At 36.0% G+C, this 27,237-nt stretch overlaps 2 protein-coding genes across 8 annotated transcripts in view; one reads left to right on the forward strand and one right to left on the reverse strand.

Moving 5' to 3' along the window:
- Nucleotides 1-27,237, forward strand: part of LOC135831202 (uncharacterized) — a 572,431-nt gene that overhangs the window by 374,456 nt on the left and 170,738 nt on the right. For all 6 annotated transcript variants that reach the window (XM_065343508.1, XM_065343510.1, XM_065343511.1 and 3 more), the window contains one exon: nt 6,472-6,622. The gene's annotated coding sequence lies outside the window, so the exon portion shown is untranslated. The remainder of the gene's footprint in view (nt 1-6,471; nt 6,623-27,237) is intronic.
- LOC135831192 (probable chitinase 10) overlaps nt 25,849-27,237 on the reverse strand; it is a 48,443-nt gene continuing 47,054 nt past the window's right edge. For both annotated transcript variants that reach the window (XM_065343498.1, XM_065343497.1), the window contains exons 36-38: nt 26,965-27,153; nt 26,765-26,884; nt 25,849-26,687 (exon numbers count right to left, since the gene is read on the reverse strand). In XM_065343498.1, coding sequence (XP_065199570.1) covers nt 26,508-26,687; nt 26,765-26,884; nt 26,965-27,153 — 489 coding nt within the window. In that variant the 3' untranslated portion in view covers nt 25,849-26,507. The remainder of the gene's footprint in view (nt 26,688-26,764; nt 26,885-26,964; nt 27,154-27,237) is intronic.

Consider the following 27,237-nt stretch of genomic DNA (forward strand, 5'->3'; position numbering starts at 1 on the left):
ATTCGCAACATCAGAATGCTCATAGAGATTTAGAGAAAGCTCGCAAGTACAATGTTCCTGCAGTGTTATGCTTTATGGACTACAAAAAAGCATTTGATTATGTTCAGTGGCAGAAGTTATGGTAGATCCTGCTGGAGATTGGTGCTCTAAAAAGCATCTAGTGTGGCTCATCAATCAACTGTATAAGAAGGGATCAGCTAATGTCTGGGCCAATAGGACAAAGTCAGGAAAATTCCACCCTCAAAAAGGAGTTTACCAAGGTTGCATATTGTCTCATATCTTCTATTCAACATCAATAGAGAATACATCATCTGGGATACACTGCAAAACATCATAGATGTCTCAGATAGAGCTGATGAATGGATAGGGGATGTCCTGATGGGTGGCTGACAGATCAGTTCGGCATTGGTAGTTTACCAACATGACACCAACTTGAAAATGTCCAAATACATGCTAATTTTGGCTTACAATTCAAAAATTGAAAGAGTAAGTAGTATAAAAGCTAAAATGAGAATGAAATGAGAAGGAAATCAACAAAGAAAGTGATCATTGAAATAAATAAACTCATTTTGTTTGATGTTGAAATTGTTTCATTTGCAGAAATCTGAAAAAATGGGTAGGTACCAAAATGCAGATTTTAAAATAATTTTGGTATTGGTTTTCGGTATTTGTACCGATTTTGACAATTAGATCGGTATTTTATAAATTGGTTGTTCATTTGTCAACTTATTGGTATCAGTTTTTGGTTTTTTCAATTTTTTTAAAAAATTAGGTGGTTTTGCCAGTATTGGTTTTTCAGTATTGATATTGTTCTGCAACCCTGCTCAGTGGCGTAGTAGGTAGAGCCTCGGACCGCCATTCATGAGGTACCCTGTTCAAACCTGTATATGTATGGACTGCTATCTTCCACTTCTGCGATGAAGCCGAAGTAATAGAGGTACCTACTTAATCGAGAGCATAGGGAATTTTCATGTGTGCGCAGGAATCCGAACCACCCTCGCACCTTCCAATCACTGCAAACCTTGGAGCGACGAACACCCTCCTACATTCAGACAACCACAATGCTTGTTGCAATGAAATCTCGCGCATGCTCAGAGCCCATGTCCCAATTAAGTACCTCTATTGCTTTGGTTTTGCTATTCCCTTCAATCTCTGTATGAGATAGCAGTCTATGTATATATAGTCAAAGGTTCAAACCCTGCTACAGAGGCAAGCCTGTGCTTGTAATTAAAAATCTTTTGTGCAATCATCAACATTACACGCCGAGTACCGGGTGACTACCAGTTATTAGCCGAGCTAATAGATCATGCTCGCCATCTGTTAGCAGAATCAAAAAGCTGAAACTGGTTCGAGTGTCTATAGAAGTCAACACTGAGGAGCTCAGGGGCTCTTAAGTCTGAACTACCCAGCTAGCTCCAAGGTGCATGTGAAAATAGATTTCCATGAGATACGTCATCAACACGATAGAGGCAACACCCACATAAAAGATGTTAGCCCAAATACCCAATTCGGCATAAGGGTACGCGCTGATTTGTACCTACATGATACCACCTCAAGTGGTTATACAACTCAATGATGATGATGACTCAAATATAGTACCTGACCCATTAGTTATTCAGGTTCAAAATAGTTTTATTGGGTCAGAAATTGATGGATTTTTTGATACCACCTCGAGCAGTTATACGACTTGATGATGATTTGGGTACAGGTACAGGTATGGGTTTTGAAGCCCTGTGATTTAGTGATAAGCAGGACACTTTAAATTCATCTAGCGAATGTGATGGTCTTCTCAGTGTTTCTGTTCTCATCAGAGCTCAGCCATTTGAGAATGGAGTTGGCGACAGATCGACATCATAGAAATGTGGTGCCGGTGGTGGCTGCTGAGAGTCCCTTGGACAGCAAAAAGAACGAATGCCTCCATACTGACAGAAATTGGTACCTATGACCAAAACCATCATCTAAGGTAGTCCTTGGCTGGATACTCAAGTACTTCAGACAGTTGAGACAGTTCACAAGAGCAGAAACCATGGAGATAATATTTGTGCAAGAGAAGGAGACAGAGGATGATTGTCAACTTGGTGGACTGACTCCATTTGCAAAGCAATGAGCCACAGCTTGGCCGAATGTGTGAGAAGCGCATAAGATGGGAAGTAGTGGTGCGCGCTTTCCCATAGGATTATACCTACATATTACTGTAATGGTCAGGCGTCATGATGCCCCTGTGTGGGGTGATACATTATGATGATGATGATGATGATGAACTATGAATTTTTCTTGTAAAAAATGTAATTTTTCCGCATAGAGGCGAGGGGGAAGAAAGGTGTTAGGTGACATTTTTTTAGCTCTAAAATTATTTTTTGGTTCTACAAAGATACTTACTCTGTGAATATTTTAAAAATCTGAGCCAAGGGCTGATTCATCTCATCATCTGTCATAACTGGAGGTATTTGATTTTCATTATTTCAAACTCACCCAAGTTTTCAGTTTTATGCATTGTTCAATACTTTTTCTTTTATTGTGATGAACGATAATTATGATCAGTTTCTTCGTTCGCTCTTAAAACCAAATGATAGATTTTCATCAACCTAGAAGCACAACTTGATTACTTTTTTTTCAGAATATGAACCTACCTATTTAGATCTTATAAGTTCGAAAATGAGGGGAACTGATTCGCACATCTCATATCCATTTTCATCTGCCTACTTTGAAAACAAAACCACGCGTTGGTGTGCTCTTGATTAAAGACCTACTGATTGTGAGTAGGTATAGTTTCATCAAAGTTCCAGTCGGTATTGTCGGCTGTCATTTGTGTAGGAGAAAGGGCCGAAGAGAATCGCTGAATTTCATAGAGTTCACTCTACTTTTAGATCACAATGTCTGTTGATTAATTATATCCTTATAGGTATACCTAGATTTCAAAAATACCGCCATGATTATTATGCGTTGGTGTCTTGCCTTTATTTAACCTACCTACATATTTTAAGATTTTGACAAAAGACTTACGAGAGTTGGTAGTTGGTGCACAAAGACATTCGAGATAAAGTTTTTGAACAAAAAATTGTTAGTGGAGGAAGTAAACAAGTAGGTACTATACAAGGGTATGGTTTCGCCTTTTAAATCTTACGAAATCCGCCAAATGTATAGCTAGAACTTCTTTACAATTAGGTAACTCTGTAAAGCACTTGAATTGGATAAAACTTGCCAATATTTTGTTGCTGAACGAAACCTTATTTTTCTTTCATTTACCATCGACATCGACGAAGCATAGCGTATACTTAGCGGAATTCGGCGAAAAGTTTTTTATACATCGAATCCCATTTGTAAGATTTGCGCTCGAGGTAAATACACCGGACCGTTAGTACAATTTAATAACATAGCGTAAAGTTTCATAGTGCCATTCGGTGATTCGGCGTTGTAACTTTTCTCGAATCAAGCTGGATTATCAACGTGGGTGATTTTGATTGGTTACATTAAAGCGTCGATCGAGTTACCGTTGTTTAAACTTTACCGACGACCGTCAACGTAAGTCGGAGGAGGTGTTTTTCATAATACAAGTATGAAATGTATTTGTGCATTCCGTCGCTAATCTTGACCTTTTAAAAGATTTACACAATGTCCCTTATAAGTATAAGTTGCTTGTCCTTTAATCATCGCATCGCGTTCGAAATAAATTACGTTGCCAGTGTTCGGTACCTAGACCTACCTAACTACGAGTATTCGGTGGTGTCCGAACAGCGGGAAATTTATTTATTAAAGTAATCGACGCGTGAACGATGTAAACAGCTCAAAATACGGGTACTGATTAATATATGCTGTATAGATTGATTTTATTATTATTTTTTCACCTTTTTTAAAGGACACGGTGTTGTTTGGTTTTATATAGTAACAAGGTGCAACGACGAACAATAAACGAGCGATGGGAATTTTTTTGAAATTGTTTTTTTCTCTACAGTAACAATATTTTTAATTTTGCACTAGCTGAATAAGGGAAGTACTTCAACTTGCAGAAAATGTTTTGATCCAGGTAACGCTCCAGTCGAGCCTTCTGATAATAAGGGGTTTGATTATATATTCCATTCCAAATCAGCCAAAATTTACACGACGAGCTACTGACTTTTTTTTCATATTTTGCAAGTCGATGGGGGGGGGGGGGGGTCATAAAATGATAAGAAATAGCGCCAACCTTAGGCCCCTACGATTTTTTTCGGTCAGAAGGGACATTGAAAAATTTTCAAAATGACTGTCGAATGAAAATTTCAAAAGAGTGGAGTGGAGGGGAGGGGAGGAGGAATTGAATATCGAATTTAAAAGCCTGAAATAACTACGACGATTTTTTGCAGCAATTTTTGATTTTTTTATCCCAACCCATCGAATTTCGAAAAAATAAGTCATCGAATCTCAAGCTAAATTTCAGTTTTCGAGTAACTTTTTGGATCGAGCACGACCTTGAAACTCATCTTATACGAGCGTAAAACTTTCTCAACATCCACGAGTTTTTCCTCGAGTCTGGGAAAAGGCTTAAGAGTAGGTTTGATAACAATTTTAAACGTTGCAATTACTCTTTGATACGGTTACAAGTAAGATCAAAATGGTATAATTTTTTTACGAGTTTTAAAAGCTCCAAGAACAAGAAGAGGGAAAACCTCGCGCAGGAAATTAAAGAAGCGCATCTTTTCATTACTGCGGGTTTTAAAAGCTTTTTATACACGTAATATACTTTTAAAATTACCAAACCCGCAGGATATTCTACTTAGCCACTTTTAATAGACACGTCAGACTATCTCTACCATTGTAAAATATAAAAAAATTACAACTTATGTGCGGAAAAAATACCTATTCATCGGTCTGTGGGTAGATAGTAGATACGCACTAGGCAGCGAATTAATAATTTTACCAGGTAGATTAAATTTTTCGTCTTCGAAACGTCTTCCTGTACAATTCTACCAATTTTATTGTAGAAAAAAAATCCAAGTTATTAAATAAGCTTTGTTACCTAATAATTCATTGAAATTGTTCGGTTTGGTATAGCTCGATATGAGTGGAAATTTTCAAGCCAGAATTAAATTTTACTTAACGACGATAAAATTCGCGAAAGGAAATATTAAAAAATTTGTAATCACTGCGAAACCATACGAAAAAAGATTTTTTCACGCGTTAATAAATCGAAAAATTTAATTTTGATATTTTTTTATCAGCACAGCTGAAATTTTTACACCAACGATGTTCGTCCTTTCGAAAAACTCGTATTCTACATGCGATAAAACGATAATAGCTCGAATATCTGATACACGCAAGAGGCAGGATAATTATGAAAACCCATCTCGAACTCGGTGTCATCTATAAAGCCGTTAAAATATCACTATCGAGTAGCGCGAAATTAACATCAAATGCTTCGAGCATTTTATCTTTATGCCAAAGCCGAAAATTTCCCGAGTAATTTTCTAATTTAGCTATATGTACCTATACTTTGTGCTTGCACATCACATACCATATACCCGAACCGACTTTGTAAACAACACGCAATACCTATTAACTGCATTGTCATTGAGTTACACACATTCATTTTAATTTATAGCCGAGCCGAGCGTGATGTTTGCATAGAGGTGTAGGCCTTTATATGTAGATGTACTAAGTGAGTGTAAACGATGATTTTTCTAGGCTATACAGTTTTCGAAATTGATCTTGTATCGAGCTAATATACGCGAGCTAACATCCAATTTCGCCTCCTAAAGCCAACTCATTTGTAGTACACGAGCAGTTTCCATCACACCAATGATTTAGACATGTCAGTAGGTAAAAGCCTCCATATTGATGAAAAAAAATGACCCGAATGGCTCTCGAAAAATAAACATGCACGATTCCGATCACCCATACCTCCTATTGTTGTGTATCTGCGCATATTGCAAAAAAAAAAACTAGATGTGAAAATTATCTGCACATTTTTATATATCATATCGACAATTTTTATCTGTCTTGGAAAATAAATTACTAAAATACGGATTTGAAATATCGCCTAGGAATATTTCACTTCGACAACCAACGTATAGGTACTATACGAGTAAAATATACAATGGCGATTCTTTTCACAGCATTTCACGTCTCAAATCGACCAATGTCTATGTCTATATTCATACGAAACTACCGCAAAATGGAAATATATGCGCCGCTTTTCAAACTTTTATCCAAACATGAACAAAGAAAGGTTGAAAACCTTTTCGATAGTGAAAAAAACCGCGGTAAAAAATACGAGTACCTTTATCGTACGACGATTGTACTCGTATAGTTTAGATAGTAGTCTAAGATAGTGGTACCTGGACCTGTGCGTATATACGTATAGTAATCGAATGAACTTATTTTACGGTTAGAGTATTGGAAAACCCAAAGGGACATTGGGACATCTCATAAGTAAAAAAAAGATACCTACCTATGTCAAAAAAAAATTGAACTTGAATTTTTCTATTATTTTTCTAGCCACTTGATGGGAAGATGGGAATCTCCAAGGCGCACAAGATGAAAGTTTCGACAATTTTTGTCATTTATTTTCTATTTACCGAACATCAATAATGGCGACATGGATGACGAACTGTACGTGAAGAAGCAGTGATTGAAAACGTCGTGTCTGGTGAGTACAGCTGAGTCTGGAAATTTGAATTATTTCAATCATATTTGTAATAAGTTGAGTGTAAAACAAGTTGATAGAATATGTTACCCATCTGCTAATAATTTGATGAGTTCACTTGCTGGAGAAATCCCCCTGCTCTCTGGTGGGAAAACCTATCTTTTCGATTTTTAGACTTTGGGCATCAAGTTCATGCCTCATCAAAAAAAGTGTTCTTCACATACCACGGCGCATCTATAAGTTTTCTTGGAATTTTGTTCTGGAAATCTTTCGATAATCAGGATATTGGATTCATTAGCCGAACCCCATAGGCACTTGTAGTTCAATGGTAAATACCATATGTCCAAATTAGTTTGAATAAACATTTGTATATTAAGATCTTTGTTTTGTTGGTTCAGCATATTAGTTCCAAGAAGCCAATAAAGCGATTTGAGTTTTTTGTCAAATTGGGTTCTCTTTGACTTTTCTTCTGATAAAGAGGATGTACATAGCTAGATTTTTCACAATTGATTTTGATTCTCCAAGTTTGACACCTAGTCTGCGCAACTTAGTTAGGTAGCTGAGCATACATTATTGCGTAAGCAGGAACCAACGAGAAGCCTATGTTCGCATATTTGACTGCTGGCTTGGGGCCCTCAATGATTCCCTCTTACGAAGTTGCTCACGCACACCCACCTAAATAAATTGCAAGGACTACAGTTTATTGCATTAAAGTTGTTTTGTAATTTGTCCATTGCAACATCTAGATCAAAATCTTGTGTGGTAGCCTGGTAGGGTAGGTAATTGCAGTGTTGTCAGCAAATGTCGCCATCATGACATCATTGTCAAAGGGATGTCCCCCTGTAGAGAAGATGTAATATTGGACTCAATACACTTCCTTGTGGTACTCCTGCTCGGATCATTCTGAAGTCAGAGAAAGCATCCTCATATTTGACTCTGAATTTTCTATTACTTAGATGGTGAGCCAGAAGATTGTACCTGTTCAACAATGACCAGGTCAATCCATCCACATCCATCACTTTTGGATAGCACATGTCGATGTGAATTTCAACCCATTTCAACCCAATTGTCTATGTAATTGTCGACCAATGTCAATCGACATTCATGTCAACAATTGGTCCTACATAGGGTCGAAATTTGCATCGACATGTGGGATCCAAATGTGACGAATGTGGAAGGATCAACATTTGCATCCATGTGTTTGACGATACCCTGCTATGAGAAAGTTGAAAAATTAATATCAAAAATGGACATCTTTTCCAAAAATGATCTTCTCAAAGGAGGCCATTGCTTGTGCTGAAAGCGGCATCGACTCGAAGGCCACCTTGGAGAGGTACAGACAGAAAGTCTGTACAAAATAAGAAGTTGAACATAAACTCCTTATATTGATAAGGTGTAATACTTTATCTAATAGTACTGAACTAATACATTTTCATGTCGACAACATGTCGATGTTAATGTCGATATGAAATTTGACATCAACAAATACATCCACAATATATCAACATCATTTTCAAAATTTGAGAAATCTTTGAAAATTTGGTCGAGAATCGAGATTGGTGTTGATGTATTTGTGGACCATCAACTTTCACATTGACATATCATCGACAACTCCAAATTATGAAAAAATGAATAATTTTGTCGATGCTATCACAAAATTTGTTCTTCTCTTCAAACAAGATGACACTTTAAAATGTTTACTGAACTTTTAAACGCTAAAACAAAATTTTAATTCTGAAAAATTGGTCGACATAGTTGTGGACATGAATTTACAGCATCAAATTTTACATCAACAATCAACATGTCAACAGCGCATGTTGGGTATCAGAAATAATGAGAAAATTTCAAAAATGTTTACTAACCTAGCTTATTTACAAACAGAAAATTCCTACTAAATAACTAATTGATCACTTTTCTATCATTAAGGTATAGGTATTGGAAAAAACATGGTCAATGCAAATGTCAACGTCGACAATTGTTGTGCGGGTATAGTATGTCTGGAAGATCGTTTTCAAGGTTCATTAAGAGACCAGCGTGCCATATGTAATATAAAGCTTGGCTTACATAAAAAAAGCTGCAGAGCCTGAGTATGAGTAGTAAGTGTGTTCTGAACAAAATCCATATTGGTGCTTTAGAATCAGCTTTCTCTTTTCCAGAATTGACTTTAGACTTTGTAAAGTTGATTTTTTGAAGATTTTAGATAGGATTGGCAATAAGCTGATAAGTCTGTACAATGAGGTTTCATGTTCTGGTTTTCCTGGTTTATGAATGAGAATAGCTTTGACATACTTCCATTGATTAGGATAAAATTCCGCAAGCCTGGACCCTACCACCAAGTTACTGAGAATATCTCGGTGGGCTGCGGCATATTTGGGCTGGTGAGGTAAAAACTGGGCCCCTTAAAAAATTTCTGAGTGAATTTTCATGCTCAGTGTCCTGCACTTTAAAAAAATGGGATAAAAAAATTTGGCCGATTAATTGAGGAGCCCAGAATCAGGGCGGCTAAAATGGGATATCTCGGTAGGTCGCTAGATTTTCCATGTTCTAGGGTCCGGCCCTGCAATCCAGTTGTAAGTATCATGTTGAAGATTTGTGTGATATACCAAGCTAGTCGTGATGGAAATTCTTTGATGATTTTTCCGTCGATTTTGTCGTATCCAGGTGATTTCTTGTTTTTAATTTCTTTAACAATTCGTCTAACTTTTGTTTTTTTCTTTAGCAGATATATTTGGTGGTGTGTAATATAAAGTCCAAATGATTGTTTCCAATATTTTTGAATCACACCGCCTCAAAAAAAAAAAAAAAAACACCAGAAGTACATAAGCAAATCCTACGCTCCTATCTCCCCCTACCAATAACATTTAAAAAAATTAAAAAAGATTGCTCAAAGAGGAAACCAGGGAGGCAATTTCCCTCCTACGAGTAGATACATTTTGAGAAACCGCGATTTAAAAGTTTCACAGTTCGGTACCTATCAATTACCTGTCTTGATAAAGCTTCAGCAAAAAGCTTCGAGTTCTCGAAAAGTGCAAGAGATGATATTAGATTCATCTAGGCGTTCGAGCGTCTAACTAATGCTCGGGTATAAATCTTAAATGGGATATTCTATAATACCATCGTTTCGTTTGATTAATTAAGAATCATGCTTTTAATTATACGCGGAATATAAGGTGAATGTGATTTAGTACAGGGAGATATCTTATATGCTGCAAGTCGACGGTTGTTATATGTACCTTATTTTTGTACACTTCAACTCTAAAGTATCTGCATCACGTGACGGTTTTTGCACCGCTCGAGGTTTCCAATGTACATAGGTACCCTATTCGCGTACCTAATACAGACAGAGACACACCCGTCGCGATGAGGTTTCATTACATTAAAATTTAGCTATTAATTAATGAGTATAAGTTGTATGATTACGTATAACTAAATTGTGAAACCGATGCATGCTCGTTTCTTTTTATCCGGGTGCTTGATACGGTACCGTGTATAAGGGTACAAGTGATAGGGGATGAAGACGGAGAAAGACGTAAAACGTCGGATGAGACGATGTAAACGTTGAATCAGTTCGTTGTAAGCAACTTATTTCATCTCGTCGTATTGCCTTTTTAATGGCATTTTTATTGGCTTATTTTAGTACTTAAAACGAAACGATATACTGAACGAAGGGAAATCGTTAGCGAGCATTTTCAATTTTTTAGGGCGAAAAAAGGCTCGCAAAAGGGTCCTGCTTAGCGTGTATTGTGTCTATTTTGAATTACACGAACGAGCATGAAAAAACAGAGTGAATTCGTTATAAAGATTGATCTATTTTATTAGCAAAACAAGGTTTTCACTTTTATACAACCAACGGATAAAAGACTCGGCGAATTTTCATAGCAACATGTACAGATATTCGTATGTATTTAAGAACGAATTTGATACAAAATCTTCGCTCGAAAAGGTTCTCCGAGTTATACGATCAATTTTTTAATTTTATTTCACGTATTAACGAAGTTACTTTAATGATTTTCATTCATCGTTTGGTAGGTATAGGCACCTATGCAAATCTGTGTAGGTCTATAAGGTAGGTATCTTCCATCTATACCACCGATGATGTTGATCATTAGCATAATTTGTAATATTGTCGCGTAAGGGTATTTGAGAATTTTACGCAAATATCTACGAATTTATTCATTACACGAAAATTGGGTTGATTTTGGTCAGCGAATATTTTATGATTTGCATTTGTATAGCAAGTTGTTTGCATGGTTAAAAATGAATGTCGAAATTGACCGACAATTTACTTACGCCTCGTTGATTAAGCTAGGCTACTTTTTAATCATAAGCGTAGATGGAAAAACTGAAAGAAAATTTTATTACGCAAAAATTGGCTCGAGAGTTTAACGATGAAAATGAAGAGAGTGAAAAAGTGCAAAACAGGGTTTAATTAGAAAATAAATTGTAAATTTTCATTACAAATCTAAGTTGAGAAGATATTTTCAGCATTTTAATTACGATTTCACGATAGAAATTTTTTCTTTGAACGAAACCAGGATAGAATTTCAAGTCCCAAAATTCTGGTTAGGATTGAAGGTGAATTTTTGAAAATATAATGAATTCAAAAAATCCTTTACAGAAGTAATAATTTTCAAACTTTTTCATGAATTGAGTGTGATTTTTTTCGAGCAAAATGACCCAATTTGAATAATTCTATCAATTTCAAACCTACTAGTTTTGGATTATTTTTTAGCCTCTGGCCATTTTAAAAATTTTTTTAGAACTTGAAATTCCGTCTAAAGGAGCAAAAAAATTAAATTCAGAACCCATAACTTTTGTTGGTGCTTATTGAGCTTTCTCTCGACTGTTCTAAGTAGCTACTGCAAAATTCAATTCAAAAGTGAATTTTTGACCTATCAATGAATTCCAGAAAATGTGAAATGAATCAGATTTGACTTTTTTAGCCCCTCCAACGCGATTTGAAATTTCTGAAGAAAATTGAAAACTCGTTGAAGGCTCCAAAAAAGTTCAATTTATTGTGATTTTTTATGAGAATCGTTTTTGTAGGTATTGGCAAAATTCCGTTAAAAGTGGGGGGGGGGGGAATCTAAATACAACCGATATGCCATTTCTTTCACGTATCTATGTACCTACTTACCTAGTACCTACCTACATAAAATTGCCGAATTTTTAAATTTTACATTCCACCTGTTTTTCCCCTTTCCCTTTCTCTCACTCTCAGTCGTTCGCATTTTCTGTCTCGCCCGCTGCTCGCTTCGTTTGTGTGGTAAATTTTTCTTTGAAATTGGCATTTTCGGACGAGTTTTAATGTCTGCTGCGTACGCTAGTTGGCGTTTTGTTCATTGTGTGTGGGAATTAGAGAGTCGTGTGTTTTCTTTATTTAATTAAAATCAAAGCCACGCTTTCATGTTTAAACCCACAAAGAGGTACCTATATTTTTTCGTCGGCGAAATTTCATAATGTTTTGCGTGCAGCTTGGCGAATGATATGTCATTTGTTTATCGTCGAGTCGAATTTACCTCAGTTTGCGATGATTTTCACGAATCGTGTGTAGGCAAATGACTAATGAGAATCAAAATTTTTTTTTATAAAAAAAGGAACGGCATTCCTGCGGTGTTGAAATTTTACTCGTAGGTATACGTTGTATTGTTGAGAGAGTGGCTTGCTTGAACAATCGTTTGTAATTTTTCACGCGTAGCTTGGGATTTAAAGTTTAATACTTTGACTTTGGGAAAGGGTTATGTCGTTTGTGCCCCAGAGACGTGATTTTGGAAGGGAAATTCTCGTAACTCAGTGTTATTTAATATTTCTCTGAAGTCGTTCATGTAGGTACATCCTCCCAAAGTTTCTTTTCGAGGTGATAATTGCTGGTATCAAAAACATATCAATCGAGAGCAGAGAGAATTTTGCATCTCTTGAACACCCTAGTTTTAAAAAATACGAGTAAATTCAAATTTGTGGATGAAATTTCTGTTTGAAAACTGCAATTTCTTTGCCCAGTGGCCATCTAGGAGTATCCGGCCAAAGGTTGCTACTCGAAGTATAAAGAACAAAATTTTACTTCGAAATTTGATAAATACCTTGTTTTTGGACCGTCGAATCGATTGGAGACTATTTCGAACCGTTTTGAGGAATTCTTGAGCGTCCAAAAAATTTTTAAATGCTGAAATTTCCGCAAAATTTTTTCTATCAAGGAGAAATGAAAGAGGACCTTACAGTACATCAACAGCAAAAATTTCAAAATTTTTGCCAAAATCAAAAAAAAAAACCAGAATTTTAGAAAATTGACTCAGAAAGCTGAGATTTTGGTTTTACTCTACATACTTTCCCACCTCTCGATTTTTTTCAATTTTGACCGTATAATTTGAATTTTGAAAAATTCTCCAAAAATCGAAAAATGAATTTTGGCACCTAAAATTTTGGCTAATGGTGTACATATTGTAAAGTCCTTCTTATTTAATAAAAATTTCATCTTTCAAAAATTTCCCAGAGGCTCCAGAATTACCCAAAACGTTTCGAAACCGTTTCCATTCGATTTGCAGAATTCAAAATAGGATACAAACCAAATTTCAGCTTTCTAGGTGAACTAGGTAGAATTTTGATTATTTTCTTTCAATTTTTTGACTCGAATTCGATTTTTAAAAATTCGTCAAAAATTGAAAAATGAATTTTGGCACCCAACATTTTGGCTGATGATGTATTGTGAGGACCTTTTTATTTTGTAAAAATTCCATCATCAAAAAATTTTCTGGAGGCTCCAGAATTGCTCAAAATGGTTTGAAACCGTCTCCTATTCAAAATAGGATATAAAACAAAATTCAGCTTTCCAGGTCAATCAGGTAAAATTTTGAATTTTTTCAATTTTTGGACACGAATTTGATTTTTAAAAATTTGCCAAAAATCGAAAAATGAATTTTGGCATCTAAAATTTTGGCCGATGGTGTATTTTGAGGTCCTTTTATTTTGTAAAAATTTCATTCAGTTTTCTGGAGACTCCAGAATTGCCCAAAACGTCTCGAAACCGTTTCCATTCGATTTGCAGAGTCGAAAATAGGGTACATACCAAATTTCAGCTTTCTAGGTCAACTAGGTGAAATTTTGATTTTTTTTCCTAAATTTTTTGACTAGAGTTTGATTTTTAAAAATCCACTAAAAATCTAATTCCCCTTTCAAAATACAGCAACATGACTCAAGCAGATTAAGATCTCTTATCTTGATTTAAAACAAAAATAGCTGAGTTTTGAAGGTGATTTCTTCATTTCTCTCGACTTGTCTCGGTTCTTATTCAGCACTTGAAATTGAAATCGAAAATCACCTGTTGTTCAAAATATCACCATTACCAACTTGATATTCAAAGATCTCCCTTTATTCGACATTCCTGCGATTCTAATCCACTCTTCATTTCATTATTCGTCAAACAGAATCTCTTCTTATTTCGAAAAGAATTTCTATAATGTACTAAAAATTACTCCACATCGTGCGTCTGAACTCATCGTGTAGGAGGCAAGAGCCAATTTACTCCGTCCTATTTTGGTCTGCTCGATTCGTATAAAAAATGAAATACCTTTAATTCACTACCGAGCTCATATTCAATGCTAAGGTCACAATATTTTCTGGTTGATTATTGTCAAGTGTCGAGAACCAATCTTGGATTTTCTTTGCCAATTGAAACGGTCGTCGTCGTCTTCTTCTTCTTCTTCTTCTTCGTATCCTTACGTAGGTGATATGTATTATTACTTCACGCATAAAATCTTTGATATAGGCACTCGTATTTATATATAAAAAAAAGAGGATCCAGATGTCTAGAATTTGTAACTCAATTTCACATCATAAGGCTGCGGATGAAATATGACTTTTATCAAGTTCCTTTTAAAAAAGAAATAGAGCGTGTAATAAAACAGGAAAAAGTACAAATGACGAATCGGTAATAGAGACACGATATCTTTCGCCTTATAAACCATCGCTGGCAATAAGCTTTCAGGGATGTTGGTACACGTATTCGTAACAAAAAGCAAAAAAAAACCTACGAATATAATAACACCTATAATAGGTATAGCCTACGTAAAACTCAAAGGGGTTTATTACGGTAAAAAATAGCTAAAATAGGGAAAACGAAATGAAATGAAAATGCTATCCCTATTTACACGAGGAAATGAGAATTTGTGCAGCGAAATTGGCTTATACGAGAATGGGAGATGCAATAGTCAAACCTAATTTACCTACGTACAAGAAGAAGTTGAAAAAAATGAGACTAAGATGCATTTGTGTCCTTGTAAAGGTATAGTATTTAATGAAAATACTCTCGCAAATAACGCAATTATGTGTCATGTATGGGTATAGTAAGTAAGTGTGGTAAAAAGAAGGTAAATCAATCAATTTCAGCGTTCCTTTCTTCTTGGAATTTTTCTTTTTACAGTTTCTCCTCGTTTAATGCATTTCAATTCTGACGTAATGAGCGATACTGTCTTGTTTGACGCTTAAAAGCGTCTTTAAAATATCCCCCAAGTGAATGATTTCTGTGTTACGGTTTATCCATTGAATTTACGTGTAAGTAGATGTTGTTATCGCTGCCCACACAATATTATTAAAAAAATCACCCTTTCTACCTACCTTCTGCTAACGAGGAGAACAATAAATAAAATTTTTTACAACACAATCGAAGTTGATATTTTTTAAAACCATCTCATAATACTTGTTTGTGTACGGATGCGGACGTACTCGTATTTGGGAACAAAATAACCTTAAGGTTGAAACAGTTCGCATCGTTGTTTCAAATCCTTTATTTTGATTGATTAAAATGGTAAACGTTGTAGAAAAATACACTAGGTCTGTCTAAACGTAGGTACCTAGCACAAAGAAAACGAAAAATTTCCAGTCAATTTAATATCAATATGACACACGGTTTAATCTTTAAAACCATATTACTCGATCACAAAAGGAAAATTCGAACGATGTAATTTTTTTTTACTTATAAAAACGTGGAAAATCCACTTCTGGTCCATTATGATGTATAAGTGTTTAGCTGAGAGTTGACATTTCTAAGCAATAATCGTCTGGAGGACTCGTACGAGGAAGGATTTCGTTGCTGTCGTCGTAATAATATTATCAGTATCCCATATGTCGATTATTGTCAGCAACTAAATGCATAAAATGTATTATTCCTTCTTAAGCTATTTTAAATTTCACAACTCGCAATATTCTGTTTTTATGATAGATACAGTATCTATTTTTTTTGCAAAGATGAGCTTGAGCAGGGGGTGACTGGAGTAGGTATTGCGTAAGCAATGGTGGCCAAAACACATTTTTCCCATTATGACCCTACTTTAAAGACCCCTGGCTCAGCCCCCGGAACGCCTAGACGGCTAAAAAAATGTCTGGATAGACTGCCCACTTAAAGTGAACTTCCTCGCTAATTTTTTGCCGAAATCCCGGATACATTTTTCTTTTTGTCACACTTCACTTCACCTTAATATAATATATCGATGCAACCAACAAGCAGAAAGCCAAAAACCTCTTGCAATCAGCAATATGCCAGTGCGTCGACCTTTGGCCTTTGGTTTACTACGTTTTGACCTTGGGTTTATATTGCTTCGGTAGAGAATCGTTTTTGTCTTCTGAGGTAATCGTGTGCAATAATCTCTTCCACCTTTTTCTTTCGTTGAATTTGCACCGCTGAAAATTTATCCTTCGATTTCCTTACTTTTTTTTTGAGTTCTTTTTCTGATTTTTTTTCCGTTGGAGTCATCATAACCAGAAGTTAAATAACTCAACTTAATCGATGATTGATTTTGTAATTTGAAGTTGCTTTTTTTGACCATTTTTTTTCAAGATAATTGATTCTTAAGAGAAACGAAATTATGCTTGTGATTAATCTTTTCGGGGGAGGAGAGGGGAGGGAAGAGGATTTCTTTGGAAAGAGTGTTTTTTCTGGAAAAGTATGTGTTATTAGCGTGGATTGCCAAAAAAAAGTCGACGAATTTTGACCAAATTCAGTAGAGACCTTCATTCTGAGTAGGTATAAAGTTACCCAAAAATTTTTTAGTTCCGGAGGTGCCCCTTGGGGGATATTTCGACTCCCAAAGAGGAGAGATTTTCGAAAAAAAATCGTGGTTTTTTCCATCCTGTCGCTACACAACATGTTTTTGGAAAAAATGGCTCAGTCTTAAATAAAAGTACATATTCGAGATTTTGTGTTGATCTTCGGTGTTTCCGTCAAATTCCCGAGAACCACTTTTAGGGTTCTATACTGAGTGGTTGTAAATTCGCAAATTGCTTATTTTTGGATAAATTCATGTTCTGAAACATTTCTTCTTGGCAAGTATTTCGTATTAATCCTGTAAAAATATCAAAAGATATCAGTCCTGAAACCGAGGAAATATTTTGGAATGCAATGATGCCAATTTTTAGATCATTTAATCTCAAAAAATCAAAAAAAAAGGCCAAAAACAGTTTTTTTCAATTTTTTGAAATTGGCACCACTGCGTTCCAACGGTTTCAAGAATAATAATATCATTCAAAATTTCGACACGATCAATGGGACATATTATTTACTAAAAAAAAAAAATTCAAAACACGAATTTTATGGTTAAAAATAGAGGAAGATTTTCAAAAGGGTTAATTGGACAGATGTTTTTACTAAGGCAGAAGTGTTGTTGATGTTTGATGTAAAAGAACTTGAATTTTCATTGGCGAACATTTCTTCCCTTAAATTGAGGGTGGAGCCAAAATTTGAAAATAACATAGATAGCATATGGATGATTAGTTGCAGTAATTTAATTCATGTGCTCGATGATTTCAAATTAAATTTTTGTGTGAATGGATTTTCATGGGGGGAGGGGGGGGGATTCTTGAATGAATGGAATTTTTATTATATGTACTAGAAGTGTAGGTAACGTGGGAATTGTAGACCCTTTCTTATCTTATGGCAAGCTATGTATAGGGCATGGACCCAAGAGCACGTGGCCCACAGAGATATCCCATTTTAGCTTTTTAGCGGCCCTAATTTTGGCCTCCTCAATTAATCAGCCAAATTTTTTTCTCCCATTTTTTAAAGTGCAGGACACTGAGCATAAAAATTCATTCAGAAATTTTTTAAGCTGCCCAGTTTTTACCTCATCGACCCAAATACGTCGCGGCTCACCGAGATTTTCTCAGTAACTCAGTGGGTGTGTCTGGGCCTGCCTAAGTACCATCATGGTGCTTGCAAAAATAGGCAGGAGATGTCCCCTTCATTCCCTCTTCCCTGTTTGGCCCATTATTACAATGGTAAATTTGTGTTTATAACATGATATTTATTAATGTTTTAATTATCACGGTACATTAGGGATCTTAATTGATCTTCCTGAGCATCGATAATGCTTCTCGTCAAAAAGGAGCTTTGTGTACTACATTTATTTTCTGTCATTGTGTTTAAGTATTATTATGTGAAATAGACAGAAAATAATATGGACTAAGTATATGGGTAGGTAAGTGGTGGATAATAAGCACCATTATTAAATTAATCATTGCTCCATCTGATTGATGTAAATATCAGGCTTGTAGGACCGTTTTGTAGTTGCTCCAAAATCAAGGTCCTAGTTTGGAGCTTTCAAATGGTCCAGGGCGGCTATTACCGAAATATTTTTGCCTCCGCAATCGACGTAATCCAACGCAATGAACGTAAAAGATTGCGTCGTTTGCGTCGATAGAAAGCAACCATGTTGAGCGTAATGTGCGTTATTTTAATATTTGAGTAACAATAATGTTTATAAAAGCCCAATTAAAAATTAAAATTTTTTTTTTTCAAGATAACGCCAATAATTTGCAACGCTCATTACGTCGATTGCGGCGATTGCGGAGGCAAAAATATTTCGGTAATAGCCGCCCAGTACGGTCATTTGGTTCTGCATTTTTTGTCTTTGTAGGTCGGTCCAGTCCGGTCTGGTCTTGACCAGAAATTTTCATTGTGGCCATGGGTCAGCCCAGGGCCAGGTCCAAAAAACGGTCTTCATTTTTCAGAAAGAAAAAAGCTTCCCAACACATAAGATGAGTTGAAAAATAGGATTCTTACTTTCAAAATATGGAAACTTTGAAATAAATTAAATCACAATGGAAATCTATTCAAAATAGGCATCTAAAATGGTATTATAAATTTGAAAAATTGGACATAACTGAGGTCTAAACTGCGGTCATTGGTACGATTTTTTAGAAAGGTCTTCGCCTCTTCAGTCTCAGTCTGTCCCTGTTATTTTTTCTGAAATTAAGGGTCATCTATTCGGTTAATACAGTGGCGTCGCGATAAGTGAAACGTCAATCTGTGAAAAAACTCAATAAGTGAAATAAAAACCTCCTTCCCTTCACCTTGGACCAATTTTACATGTAAATCAACCTCAATAAGTGAAAAAAGGCTACCTCGTTAACTGAAACTAGGATTTATCCCAAAATTATCACGTTTACCTCTACAAGTGAAATGTTGTCTGTGTTTTACCTCTATAAGTGAAAATACCTCTTTAACTGAAAGGTACTGACTCGTTCAGCCTCTATAAGTGAAAGACAGCCTCCATGTTTTGCTAAAGTTGAATCGTTTCCAATGGATTATGTGTCAAACAAGAAGGGATGGATGACCTATGAGCTGTTTAAAGACTGGCTGATCAAACTAAATTCAAAAATGATCAAAGAAAATCGGAAAATCTTATTGTTCAATTCATTTTTTTCGTTTTTTTTTAAAATCCGAACTTTGATAAGTGAAAATTAACCAAAAAAAAACTCTCTAACTCAAATCTTGGTATGTGAAAAACTCGATAAGTGAAACAAAAATTTTCTTCCCTTGAATTTTCACTTATCGCGACGCCACTGTATTTACATAAATGAAGGGCTAATTGTGAAAGTCGCCTAAGTCAGGAGTGATTTTTGTACAAATCAATGAAAGCGTTGTTGTCCTACTTCAATGGTAATGTAAAAACTTTTACGGTCAAGTATTTAAAAAACATCTTCAACTATTCCAGAATACATTACAATACTCATTTTTCCCTTTAAAATTGATGAAATATGAAAAAAAAATGTTTAAAGTTGTGTGTACAAAAAAATGACTAAGGCGACTTTCACCATTAGTGCAGTCCTTCATAACTTGCAACGTGCAACTTGCAACTCGCAACTTCTTATTTTTGATAAGAAGTCGCTCGGTTATTGGCTGAAGTTGCACAACCAAAATCAAAATCTTTTGTTTTCGGTTGCAGGTTGCACGTTGCGTTGCAAGGTATGTAGGACAGCACTTAGCCCTTCAAATAGACCCGTTCGCGTACCAGTGTTGTGTGAATATAGTGGGTGTCTAAGCATTGTTTTTCTATGCAAAAGTTGTCCCAGTGAACCCAGTGAACCCTCACACAACGAAAGAAAAAACGCTTCGACTACGAAATATTAGTTAAATTCACGATGTACCCGTACGCTTATTAAAACCGAATATCTCACCATGAACCGGTCTATTCTTTTTAGAGGTCCAAGGTAAGGTCCGGTCCACTCGGTCTTGTGTGCATTTTTTGGTCTGGTCCCGGTCATCGGTCCGGTTTTTTGGTCCAGTCTGACAATTAAGCCTGATAAAATATTAGTGGATACTGCGCACAAGCCCTTTATTCACGAATATTATTCAAACAGGTATCAAATTATATCTGTGTGAATTATTACCCTTTAATTCATTGCATCTTCGATTAAAATAATGGTATCCGAATACATCGGATGATTGTTACAGCTTAATTCATTAACGCAAGTCATATGTACCTAGTAGGGCTGAAAACGGTTACACTACCCGCTAACCGGTATCTGGTGAAAATACCGGCTAAGCCCGCTAGTGGTGGGTATTGAGTTGATTCGGGTGTAGATAGTAGCGTATAGCGAGCACAACCCGATTGATTTCAAACTTAGTCAGCGCACTCACCCCAAAACTTGATAATGTGTAAGTGGAAGGAGTTACGCTTCACCACATGTTGTTTGTATGTGTGATTGACGTTTGACAGTGTTTGATGAAATGATGACTATGATGATGTCATGCCAGTACACCGACAACGCATTCAACTCGCTTCAAGTTATAATGAGAACCAGTGTGAAATTGTTTCAACTCGCTACCAGCTACTAGCGAGAAGCGAGAATTTACAGTATGTGTACAGTAGTTATCCGCTGTCAGCGAGTACTGTTTTCAGCTCTAGTACCTAGTATGGGCTAGTGCCCTTATTCATAATACATATGAAATGATTTAGATTATTTTATATTTTTAGGTAGTCCCTTTTTAACGTGTAGTTTCATGTTGGATCAAATAATAATAAATCATATTGACACTATTGAAGATATTGATTGAATTATGGTTTGATTTGATATTTGTGCATAGAGTAGATTTGAATGACTTCCCAGCTCTCCGACTAAAACAACCTATCTGGCACTATTAGTCTAAAAATGAATTTTGGTCACTGGGGTGACCTGGAAGGGGTTTACGGGTTCTTAAAATCATGCAATTCAAACTTTTTTAGTAAAAATTATCAAACACAGAAAAAGTTGACAAATTGGGGTTAACTTCGGATTGATGCTATAGCTGGACTTTTGGCCAAAATTGAATAAAAAATCGGCGAACCGTCGTGGGAATAAATTTCGGCTAATTTGGGATAGAATGGCCCTCTAGGATTCTCAGTTTCCCTCAAAAAATTGTTTTTCTTGCAACGATCAGGGAATTGGAACAAAATTTTGATACTCTCACGTTGAAAAAAAGATGTTTTGAGAAAAGTGAAGGCGTTACAAAAAAAAATTATGAGGAACGAAACTGTTCAGTATAAAATTTTTCATCAGGGAAACGTGATTCACTTTTTTCAAGATGCACCTCGATTTTCATCTCCTTCTTCATCCATGATACCTGGTGCAAAACAAGACCCATAATTCGAGTTACATTTATGTAGTTCGCAGTACCTACTCCATCAAACTAGGTAGGTACATTAGGATCGGCAACAGGCACTTTTCACCTTCAATTTCACCTAGCCAACATTTTTCGTCGCATTACAGTTTGTGATTTAGATTGATTAAGATTTTTTCGCACCTCTTTGAACGACGACGCGCCATACCAAGTCGTCACGCCGCTCGACTCCTCGCCGTACCCACCTATGCTGCTCGAAAAACCAAGAAAACGTAAATATTTACTTAGGACTTGAAAATGCTGTTTATAGTAACGAATCTAATAAAATTAATGGAAGGCTCGAGTATATGTATACGCGCTATGTCGTTTAATGAAAATTTCGCGCCAGAGACGCGTTAAATAACGTCTCTCTTTTCGCGATATTACCTATTCAGCGCCTTTGCTACGTATGTACGTATACCTATCCGTGTATTATAGAACAGATCATCGTCTAAGTTCCGATTAATATAGTTTAATTTCGAGATCTCGTTACACATTATTAAGCTTGTCGCGTCGTTTGCGCGTCGAATAAATAAGCTCGACTTTGTTAACCGTGTGTAGGTAAATTATTTTCGAATACACACGTTCGAAAAGTTACGAGGATATTATCGTCTTCCTTCGTTGAATATGCGTAAAAATAATAAAAATAGGTGCATGTTAAGTATCTACTATTCGTGTAGTATGTATCTACGACACGAACCTACGAGTACATACGTGGAATACTTGACTTTACATTTTTACACATGTCACTCATACGAATTCTATTTTTTTGTTCGCATCTACACCCTGGAGAATACCAGAGACTATACTAAAATAGAATATAAAAATATTTTCACCGTAAAAGAATTCACGACAGCGTACAAGTACTTTGAATGTTATAAAGGACAAAGGTACAAACTATGTAACGTACATTTACGTAAGTTAGGTGTATAAGTACATAACGAAACAGAGTACCTACCTAAAACTTATCGAAAATTACATTTCACACTATTTTCGTTTACAAAAGGTGCCAACCGGAAGGAAAAAAATAATAGAAAAAAATACCCACTACGTACACCGCGCTCGACATGAAAAATGTGTAAAAGTTGACCGCACAACTGCGGTTACACTTTGCGTGCGTATGGCTGAATCAAATTTATCGGTCGAGACTGAACTTTTTTAACCTGCTCTTATATATTTTATAATACTCGGTTACGAAAAAAAAAAAAGGCACATGTAGTACGCGATAGGAACGCAACCACCTGTCCTTTGGGAATCGGAGAACATCTCATTAAACAAAATACAGAACATTTTTAGTGATGATTTTAACGTGAAATCGATCATTTCAGAGATCGAGTAGTAGGATGGCCTGAATAAAGTCCCCTGCCCCTTCACAAAATAAAGCTTGTGTGAAAGAGGGAGATTTCGTAAGGTAATGTTCACTTTGATTTTATTTGACAAGTTCCAAGTTTTTTATATGGTAAGAAAATGATCAAAAATTAGACATTTCTTCTCTCTGGAAAAAGTTGAGCTTTTTTTTTGCAGCATCGTTTAAAAGGTTTTTTGACAAAATTACAAAAAAATACTAACTTTTTAAAAAAAATTACAGCCCAACTTTTGTGTTTTTGTCAAAACTGCAAAAAAGTCTAACGCTTTTTCTATTTTTAAAATCAAATTTTGACATTTCCATTGATAAAAGTAGGTAGTTTTCTGACAAAATTCCAATATCGCTCATTATAGGGGCATTTCAGCTCTTATTCTATTTGTTTGAATAAAATGAAAAATAAGAAGTACAAACGCTCCAATTCAACCCAAAAGTTTTTACATCACTCTATTTCTCAAAAGAAAAAAATAATCTTTTAAAAACATTCCGATAAGAGCTTGTTGTTTTAGCATTGTCCATTTTAATCAACATTTTCTCCTGCATCTTAGATACCCTCGCAGATATTTGTCACAGGGTTTGAGAATCCGATTTGCATTGTCTAATGATATAGAAATCTTGGCTAAAATATCTTCTGTTTTCGAAAAGCAACAAGTTTACTTTGAACTTTTTCTCTAGTGTTTTCCTTCGTTATGGGAATCTTCGGTCGACAAATAACTTACTTAACTTGGCCAAAGGCCTTGAAACTTATGACCATTGAAAACACATCCCTTTAGTTATTTGGCAATTTTTTTCAAGGTCATGTTTAATTTACTTTAAATTCAAATTCGTCGTTTGATTCGTTCCATTTTATCAGACTCCTCTGGGCCGTGTTCACAAATCACTTGATGGGGAATTGATGCTAATTCAAAGCGTTGATTAAATTCGTTTTGATTCGAGAAAATAAATAGGCACAACTGTCTTGTCTTAGGTGAACATGGTTGTGTTATTCGAATCGTAGCGAATTTCTCTCGTTATGTAAATTTTCTTTCATATTTTCGCGAAAATACGAGTAACAGTAGGTACCTCGTGTAGGTAGTTGTGCCATGAGTGAGAAATGCAATGCCCCTGGCAACTCGTGACAACTCGACTTCTCTATGTTATTGAACCCTCTCAGCAAATTAAAACTATACCTGTGTGGTATCCATATCGACTTGATTTCACTGCGAAAAAATAACAATTGTTTTCACTTTATGAAGTACATAGTATTACGGATACAAGTACATATCACATATGTATTACTCGTGTGGGTACATTATGAAAACATCGTAAATATACCGATTCTCAAGACACGAGGTGACAAATTTTTTATTTCATTTTTCATGTTATAGGTTGAAACGTGATTGTATAGGTTGGGGATTTGGCTCACAATCAATTTAATGCTAGCTTTTGACCCAGTATTATTTCGATTATATTTCATTTCACAAATTTTATTAACCTTTTAGTGGTTTTGATTAATTTTTATGATGGTAAAGGTATGGCATGGTTCTGTAAAATTGTGATATTTTTGATCGCCCTTCTGTACTCTTGAGATTTATATGGATATGGTGCACAAATGGAAAGAGGATTTGTCTCAGACATTTTAATGGTGCCAGGGGCCAGGGGGGAGGGTGAAAAAAGGCAGGATAATTTGGAAATCCTTCCTGTTTATTGCTTATTTGAAAGAAGGGGAGAAGGTTGGAAATTTTGACTAAAGGGGCAAATGGCAAATACTGCCATGTGACGTATCGTTTGCTAAGTTTTCAAGGGTGCTGAAGTCGAATATGAACTTGGTTTTGTGATCTGGCCCTCCTAACTCCTACCACAGACTCCCCCATTGGATCTTATGACGAAAATTTTGACTAAAGCTGCAAATATCAAGTAATGCCCTGTGACATATCGTTTGTTCGGTTTTTGGTGGTGCTAAGTCCGAATATGAAATTGGTTTTGCATTTCGACCCTTCCTACCCCTGCCTTTGGTACCTCAATTTTATCTGAAAATGAGAAAAAAATTATCATACCATGTGACATATGGTTTGTTAGAGTCTTGGGGGTGCTGAGTCCAAATATGATCTTAGTTTTGTACTTTGACCCTCCTACTTCTGCCATTCATACCTAATTTGATCTGAAAATGAGAAAAAAATTATTATACCATGTGACTTATGGTTTGTTAGAGTCTTGGGGGTGCTGAGTCCGAATATGAACTTAGTTTTGTTTTTTGGCCCCCCCCCCATTCCATTGATACCACAATTTGATCTGAAAATGAGAAAAAATGTATTATACCGTGTGACATATGGTTTGTTGGGGTTTTAGTGGTGCTGAGTCCGAATATGAACTTAGTTTTGTGTTTTGGCCCTCCCTACCCCTAACACGGATACTTCAATTTCATCTGAAAATGTGAGAAAAATTATTATACCATGTGACATATGGTTTGTTAGGGTCTTGGGAGTGCTGAGTCCGAATATGAACTTGGTTTTGTATTTTGACCCTCCCCACCCCTAACACGGATACTTCAATTTCATCTGAAAATGTGAAAAAAATTATTATATCATGTGGCATATGGTTTGTTGGGGTTTTGGGGGCGCTGAGTCCGAATATGAACTTAGTTTTGTGTTTTGGCCTTACCCCTTCCATTGATACCTCAATTTGATCTGAAAATGAGAAAAAATTATCATACCATGTGACATATGGTTTGTTAGGGTCTTGGGAGTGCTGAGTCCGAATATGAACTTGGTTTTGTATTTTGACCCTCCCCACCCCTAACACGGATACTTCAATTTCATCTGAAAATGAGAAAAAAATTATTATATCATGTGACATATGGTTTGTTAGGTTTTTGGGGGCGCTGAGTCCGAATATGAGCTTAGTTTTGTATTTTGACCCTACCTACTTTCACTCTGAACGCCCATTTTTTGTAAAAAAAAAAAAGATAGAAAACATTACTAGATTATAGACAAATAAGTATATTATATGGCACAAAAATTGAGATTCCACATCTTACATACGATAAATAGGTACTAATTCTGGCATTAGGGTAAAAATAAGTACACACATAGATAGACAGTACACATAAAATGACGTAGGAGTAGGCAGGATGGGCACTTGGGTAGTTGAAGCGTATACATAACAAAAATACTAGCACAAAAAAAAGTATAGGAGCACATGTACCCACCCGTTTCAGATTTCAAAAGACACCATCGACATTATTTACTGTACAACTTGACCAACTTATATTTACAAGGCAAAAATTGTTTCTAGGGGTACTTGCTGCGGCTCTATAGAGGTACAAGTGCGGCTGTCTATCACAATAGTCAGTGGCACTCGTCCCTTCGTTAGTCGTAGTCGCAAATACCAAGACGTAGGCTAATAAGTATGGAGAGGTACATTGAATATACCTACGTATACATACATATGTACCTAAACATCGCAATATACTTAAAACTAAACACTCACTCGCAGTCACACTTGACGCCTGACGGTGGGAATATTTACAGTAATATGGTAAAATTCGACCATTCCTAACACAAAATAAGCGATCGCATTTCATATTCGCATCGCAATATAAGTTCAACAATTAAATACAACTGCTGCTAATAGAAATGCTACGACGATAGTATACAATCTTTATGATTATTCTCATTTGGACGGCTGACGCTTAAGAGTTCTTCGTTGATGGATGAAAGTAAAGGATTCGCTCCGCAACCGCAAATGTTAACGAAATCATCCAAATCCAACGCCCAAACCGCCGCACCGGCTAATTCGTTATCTTTGATGTACTTGCCCTGAAGAGAAAAAACAAAAACAAAATTATTTGCAATGCATTACATAATATTGCATCGTTTGTGTAGAGTTAATGTACCTTAGCTCGAATATCGGATACGTCGTTGAAACTGATCCATTGGTCTTGGCCATCGTACGCGTAATGTCCGTTCTTTTCTTTAACCACTTTCCAGGTGTTTTGCAACGCCATTTCGCAAATCTGTCAACACCCAAACCAAACTCTCAGCTTTAGCTTTATTCAATAAGTACTCAGATTTGAGGGATGGAAAGGTCATCTACCTCGTAATAAGCGACAAAACCAGGAACTCTGGTGTGTCTGGCTGCATTACCAGGACCAACTACTGGGGCACCTACTCCGCGAGTGCTGGCATTTTTGGCCAATGAAAAGGACTGACCGTAGAACGGCAATGCTACCACCAGCTTACTCTTCGGTATACCTTTTTCCAACCAGTATGAAACGGACGAATGCTGCTCAAAAAAAGCTATTTGTAGTACGTACACTCGTTTGATTAATATAAGCTATTGAACGTCACAGGTAGCCTACTCATACTC

The sequence above is a fragment of the Planococcus citri genome, chromosome 1 (genome assembly GCF_950023065.1).
Source record: "Planococcus citri chromosome 1, ihPlaCitr1.1, whole genome shotgun sequence".
Taxonomy (NCBI): Eukaryota; Metazoa; Arthropoda; class Insecta; order Hemiptera; family Pseudococcidae; genus Planococcus; species Planococcus citri.